Source organism: Notothenia coriiceps, unplaced genomic scaffold, assembly GCF_000735185.1.
Source record: "Notothenia coriiceps isolate Sejong01 unplaced genomic scaffold, NC01 NC01_scaffold00032460, whole genome shotgun sequence".
NCBI classification, from domain to species: domain Eukaryota; kingdom Metazoa; phylum Chordata; class Actinopteri; order Perciformes; family Nototheniidae; genus Notothenia; species Notothenia coriiceps.
Genome location: NW_011365161.1, coordinates 223 through 7,672, shown reverse-complemented (window position 1 = coordinate 7,672; position 7,450 = coordinate 223). Strand labels below are relative to the sequence as shown.

The following is a 7,450-nucleotide window of genomic DNA, read 5'->3' as shown; positions in this document are numbered from 1 at the left end:
CTTTTCCATCATTCCACTCTTACTTACTCACTCACTTGACTGGCTTTCTTCTCGCACTCTGCCCTGAGCTCCACCTCCAGTTCAGCTGGAATGGTACTGTTTGTTCATGGAAACCTTATATGAAATGTCAGACGCTGCATCGTTGAAGTCATATACAGAATGGGACTTTGACTGGAGGGAGCATCTACTCAACTACTTTCCTCTACGGAAGCTAAAGAGACTGCCATGACCTAAAGGGATGACCATTACTGACATTTCCATGAGTAAAACATTTAATATCTCCACTGCATCTGCAATGTGAGGGTGACACCAATGAGGAAGATAAACAATAATGTTTTTATTACATTTTTTCAAACATATACTATATTACATCATACATAGCAAAGAGCAGACAGGAAATTGCAAGAAAGCCCCAGCCAGATTTGAATAGTGTATTGCAGGAATGAGTCCTAAATTCAAGTCTTGTCTCGAAATCAATCGTTTTGATGGGTTTTGGTTAGATGACTGAATCAAGTCTGGGGTTAACTCAAGCATAAGAGATTTTGAGAAAGTCATAGCTAACCAGTGGCTAGGTAGGGACATTAAACATAAACACGGCCGTAGCTTTGTCGTGGTTGCGTTGTCATGATTACACTACTCGATGTCAAGCCTATAACAGCGATGTTTTTTTTGACTTATTGTTATGGTTTCAGATTGTATTACATTCTACTATCAAAGAGCAGACAGGAAATGAGGAAGTGGTAGTGTGAAAGGTTTGTAGCCTTTAGCTTTGTGGTATGTCTCAACATTACAACATTACATTGAGCCAATGAATACACCTGAAGGGGGAGATTGCTCCCCGGCTTTTAAGACTACATTAGGTTAAATGCAGTCTAAATGACACTGTGTGTTGTGCTGTGTAGATGTGTGACAGTAAAAAGTACATTTGAATACTCCATTTATTTCATAATAATAGATTTAAGTTTATTAAAGGATGACATTTAATACACGTACAGTATTTCAGTTGTAGAGAAACAAAGAAAAGCAGACGTACACACAGGAGTATGCCATACAAAATGTAAAATAAGCAGATGTAATGGTGGGGAATGCATCTTGACTATAGTATTAGAATCCTCTATATTTACATAAATGTAACTTTACATTTGACTTTACTGTACTATAACTCTACCAAGACCTTGCTGTACAACCCACCCAGAAAGACGCTGTGGAAATCGAAATACACGTTTTGTCTTTTTAAGCAACCTCCATTATAGAAATGTTGTACTGGAGCGCCCTCTAGCGGCTTTCCCTTGACAAAAAAAAAGGAAAGTTGAGGAAAGTGAGTAGATAAAAGTAAGGTAGGAAGGAGAAGTGAAGAAGCACTTACTACGAATGCCTGCACTGTTTCCTGCAGAGGTGACACTCTCTTGCACTTTATAGGATCTACACCTTCATTAGCTGGAAAAGGATGTTTACAACATAGTAATCACAGTTGGCTGGAGCACATTGTAGAAGTTCATCCCCCCCCGTGCAGCAATGGTCACTTATTCCTCCATTGCTGGCCAGACCACCGAACAGGACACAGACTCGTGGGGTTGGTCTAGCTTTCGTCGGCCTGGAGCATCTTCTCGATCTCCTGATCCCACTGCTCGTCTCTGTTTTCTGACTCCGACACCACCTCGTACTCCTGGAGCTCCTGCTGCAGCTCCTTCTCCCAGTCCGCTGTCTCTTCTGAATATGCAAAAAAGGAAGACAATTATTTAGTACACAATTTAATAACACTGAATACAATCAGTGAATGTTGTTTTCCATTCTCTAAAGTGGCTTGATAGGGACAGGGGGTGTTTCTCAATGTTGAGTACGCTTGCTTTGTAGCACATGTCTTCCGAGTCACTTCCTTCAAGAAGCGAGGCAAGAATACTTCTGGCATGTCGGAAAAGAAGAGTGGAACAGGCGAGCAAGTGTGCAGGTGTGCGTCATATGAGAGGCCCCGCCTACCATTTCCCCCCACAGATTTGGGTAAATTGGTCCGTGCGCAAAGCATTGTGGGGATTTTAAGACCGCGGAGTCTACACATGTGCAGCCTCGACCAACAGCTGCATAGTGATAGTGACAAACCAAAATACATTCCTCACCCTCACATAGATAATTATTCTTTAAAAATGTTATTGTTTAAATATTTTTGCGAAAAGCATATATATTTGATAGTCTCCATATCCCAAGAACATCTTGCAGGCACTTAAAAGTGTTCTTATCAAAATGTTAATAGCAACCTTTTAGTTCTCTGGTCCCTACGATAGTCTGCTGAAGGCCTTTCCTTTACACTGGTGCAGCTATGTTGCACACTGTTAAGCTGCACTAAATAAATGTTGTGCTATCAGCACCAGACTGTTGTAAAATGACATGTTAACACCCTGTGCTTATGTGCACTTTGACACTTGATGTTTCTACATTCCTACAATTAAACAGGTGTGTTGAGAAGAATGCATTGAAATAACAGTTTATACGGCTCCAAGAAAATATTATACGTTTTTACAACTCCTCCCTGTTCATTCCTCTCAATCTTTCACCTGCTGCCTCTACCCTAAACACTGGGTAGCGACTGAATGTTTTTTTAAATACGCTAGCAGACATGCAGTTGCTCGATCCACAACTCCCAAAATGTGTGCGTCAAGAAGGGGAGACTCTGGGATTAAAGGGAGTTAATTAAACTCGCCGTGATTGCCACAACATTTAATGCACCAAAACAAATGCCCTGTTTCTGATCCCACCTCATTCCCAAGTAAGAAAAAAATGCACAGAAGAGAGCGTGGCCACAAATTGAGCAAAAGTGCATTTGGCACGCTACCAAAGCACTTCGCGAGGGAGGGCAAAACTGACTGCTATATGGGCAAAGAGACAAACGCTGGGTTCACGAAAAAGTACAACCGGTCCAATGACGACATGTTTTCTGGCTGACGCTTTTATCCAAAGCAACTTACCAAGTGCCCAAGGGCATGCCGACATCTTCACTACAGGGGTTTGGATTTAACCGCTAACCCTACTATTATGCATAAAAGTCTTGTTGTCCCCCTATTGGGTGCCAGTTTGTAACAGACAACATTTGTCTGAAGAACCCGTGGAGAATGTATTAATTAACACATGTATTGTAATGTATTAATACCAACCATCGAGGGACTGGGGGCTGTCCTTCTTGTCCAGCACCAGCTGCTCCATCTCTTTCCGCAGATCCTCCTGGTCGATGCCTGTCGAGTCGAAAGCGTCGCTCACAAACTCGGACACCCCGGGACTCATCGACATCTCCTCCTCTTCCTCGTGTGCTGGCTGAGAGTAAGAGAAGACAACCCACTGTACTACTCTGTTAAGTTTTACAATGATGGAAGAACGTATCATTATATGCATTTTGGTATTGTAAAATGTTACAAACCCAGACGTTTTTATTTGAGTTGTCTTACCTCCTGTGTGTTTTTGATGGAAACTGGTGGAGTTTTTGGTCTGGCGTTGTCTGCAAAACACAACACAGTGCTGTTAAATGTGGTGTGTCACCAGATGCCTCTCTGAGGAACGCTTTAGCAAAAATGTCATTAACACTAATGACAAGCTGAATATGCGTAAATAGTCAATGAATGGAAACAACTGAAGATTTCTTATTCTCATGACTTACACTAATACACACAAACCTCCTTAACATAATTCTTTGCCATACCAGACCTAATCAATTGTATTTTTGTACGCCTCTAGGCATCCAATCAGATCTCTATCTGCTTTCCCAAGAGTATAAAAAAAACTCCCAGCACACATCAACGCAGAAATCCACGCGCTGATATGAATTAAACAAGAGCACATGCAACAGAAATGTTTGCGGTAACCAATCTGTGAAGTCATTGGGGGACAAAGCAGAATATTCTATTTGACCACATACTCTGTTTTGAAGTTCAAACTAATGTGTGCTAGTTAACGCAACAAAGGAGTGCAATAAGTGTGCGCCTTGGGCAGGAATTCATTTTCTATTAGCCACATTTGAACTGGTATTCATAAGCGAATGTGCGCACCACAGCATACCTCGTGTCTTATGTACATATTTGGATGCTAGCTAACATTCTACCCAGTGACTTGAAAAAAAGGCGCAACTACCTGAACATGCCACTATGTTTCATCAACTTTTCTAACAACTAGATTTGGAGTACTGATAGAAGTGCTGGGGAGGATATCAGGTTCATGCATAGGAGCATGTTTGAAGTACTGAACACTTTGTACAAATAGCTATGATAGGCCAAGGCGAGACACCACTTAAAAAGGGACAGCTCAAAAAAGTGTCTTTCCTGTAGTGATATTTATTGCTCAAGATTGCTTTGTTGTTGGTGGCTGAGTGTTAGCGGTACAAATGTTACTCTTAATGTGGTGCTCAAAGTTCCAAAAGACAACATATTCAAAAACCCAACTTCAATGTGTCTGAACCGAAATCATGACCCCAGTAACTCAAGATAATCCCCTAACCTTGTTGTTCTTTCTACCAGACTACACCCTGCATAAAGCTGCACAGAAGGAAGTGTGTACGTGAGCTAGCTTACATTACAGCGAGGGGGAAGTTGTTAATGTTGATATCTCGCTGTTCAGAGCCCCTAACCCATAATTAGCAGATTGCTTACTTTTGGGCGGTGAAATGGTAGAAAGAAAAAATGTCCTAGTTGTTAAGATGTATATTTTTTGCCCACTACTTTCATTATATTAGAGAGAGGGCAGACATCTCTAAGTTCAGAATTGGGTATTTTTCAGGGCGGGACGTTTTAAACGTTTTATTGTGCCAGTTTTTTACATTTTATAATAGTTTCTTTTATTTGCATATTGACTGGTTAATGTGCCATTTCATTTGTGTTTTACAACCGCTTTATTTGTCGGCCTGTATTGTTTTGTGTTCATTTTTTGTAACATTGTTCAGGCTGCCCTCTTGGCCAGGTCGCTCTTGAAAAAGAGATCTTAGTCTCAATGAGACTTTTACCTGGTTAAATAAAGGATATATTTAGATTAAAAACTCTGACGAAAACACAATGCATATAAATGTTATTGAGTCTAATGCATCAAGCTGATACATCCCTACAGGGAGAGCAAACAATTCCAGGCGTACAGCTATTTGGGAGCAGGCCCGGGGTCAGTGTGAATGAGCTATAGGATGACAGGCATACCTGTTAAGACGACGTCCTCAGGTGAGACCCCGGCCCCTCGGTCCTCACTGTCCTTCTGCTGCTGCTGCGCTGCCAGCGCTGTGAGCTGGGCCGACTGTTTAACCAGAGACACCCGGTAGAAATAATTCCTCCAGAAAGCCTCCTCCTTCACACTGTCAGACACAAACAAATCCGATTTATTAGTATTCAGTATTTTTGTATAATGAGATTCCAGTAGTAGCTGCATAGTATTGTTACCAACTTATGTGATGAACATTTCCAAACACTCCAGAGCATTATAAAGTCCAAATTATAAATCTATTGAAAAAAGACAAATGTTATAATTGTTCTAAATTTCAAACATCTTTTGGTCAAATAAAATATCATGCTTCAATGCATATTTCTTGACATTTAGACTTTCAATAAAAGCATTTTCATCAAAAAAAGTTTGCTCTTCCACTGTACGAATCATGCTCCTGTATTTAAGGGAACTCTAGAGTCAATCTAACAGCACCATATATACTTTTTATATCACCTTAATAACTAAAAATGATTTATTTTCTTTCTTATTGTTAGGGTGGTGACATAATATATTATGAAAACAGACATTTGAGATTCAATTAGCACACAATACAAAAATATGTTCTGAGGAGAAAAGCAAAAGGGTGGAAGAATACTGACTGTTTAGGCACCAGGTCGAAGCGCATGCGGTTGAGCAGCTGGTCTTCCTCCAGCATCACTGCAGCCATGGGATACATCTGCTCCATCTCGAAGTGGAACTGAACTCCAGCGGGAGGGTCGCGCAGGAAGTTCCTCTTGTCCTAGAAATCAGCAGCAAGCGAGATCAGTTTGCACACAGAGTATTAAATACGTATGCAGATTTCACCTCAGTGGGACGAATAAAGGTATTCTGATTCTGAAATATAAAGGGATAATATCACAGACACAAGTGTATTTTCTTACAGCGGACAAAGCGAGGATCTGCTGCTGGATTGTCTCCTCCTCATTGTAGCCGACCCAGGGAGGCACCGCTGCATCTAGACACAAATATCAGCACACACACAACTTTAGTTGAGTACACTATGAACAAAGTACATAAACCCTGAGACATAATAACAGTTCCGTGACTCACTAGTCTTTCAGTTGGAATCATTTACACACCTGGATCGGTGATAACAGAAGCTGTTTTACTTTAAAGTGGACCTATTATGCTATATTGGAAAAATACATTGTAGGGCCAAGTTTTGTGCTTAAAATACCAAACAGATCACCCATTGTAGCCATGCCTCATACTGCTCATACCCCTCTTTTGCAGCCCTGTTCCAAACAGGCTGATTCTGCTTTAAATTGAACGTCTGCTGCTAGCCAGGCCCCTTTGTACCGTCATGCTGAACCGAAAAAAGAAACGTTCATGTGTACAGTGTTACAAATGTATTGAACATGTACAAACTAGGGTTTCCCATTAATGTACTGGGCGCTACAGTGGAATACGCACATACACAGTGTACCCGCGACTGGCATATAGGTGACACCTCACCTCCTCTAGGGGGGTCCGGGGGCCTGCTCCCCCGGGAAGATTTGTTTTTAAATATTGAATTTAAATGCATCAACCTGGTGCATTTTTAGAACAAAATGAATTTAAGGATACATCTCTCAACACCCATATGAAACAGAACTGTAAACAGATTTTCTTTTTCTTTTTGGATATTTTACAAATCACTCCCCTTTAAAACTGTATTCTTGTTTTACTGTCATAGTATTTCATAACTATTTTTCATTTATCCTCATAAATGGTGACCAAACCGTTTGAGACCCACTGAGATAACTAGACTAAAGTTAACTATCTAAACAGAGTCCCTTACCTCACTGAGCTGTAGTTATCTCTCACAGTCTGACAGGACAGTATGGGCTCAGAACAGTCTCATAATACACTCATGCACATAGAAGGATTCACACTTGTATTTCCTGATCCGCAAAAGGATTCACACTTGTATTTCCGGATCCACACTTGTGTTTTTCAATGCACACACAAATGGGTTCCGTTTCATATACATGTAAATAAAATCCAAATACAGAAAAAAGTTTTAAATTTTTGATAGACACAAATTTGTTTTCCGTTTAAAACCTCTGAACCTGCAAACACAAACCGCTTCCTGTGCATGGATCGCTGTGCATTCGTGTGTGGGTTTTTTGAGACTCCCCTGACGCTCACCCGATTTGTACTTGTACTTTTTTCTATCTATAGCCAATCAGATGTCTCCTCAATTCTAAGCCAATCACATGAGCGCGCCCCCACGAGGGTAGATGCA

The 7,450-nt window shown here is 40.9% G+C and overlaps 1 protein-coding gene across 1 annotated transcript; it reads right to left on the bottom strand.

Moving 5' to 3' along the window:
• Positions 1-317: 317 nt before the first annotated feature.
• syap1 (synapse associated protein 1) lies at positions 318-6,178 on the bottom strand (the record flags this gene model as incomplete). Its single annotated transcript, XM_010789032.1, has 6 exons — positions 318-1,710; positions 3,147-3,303; positions 3,435-3,484; positions 5,163-5,314; positions 5,823-5,962; positions 6,105-6,178. Coding segments are annotated over 6 exons (704 nt in total), but the record flags the coding sequence as incomplete, so codon positions are not given.
• Positions 6,179-7,450: the final 1,272 nt, after the last annotated feature.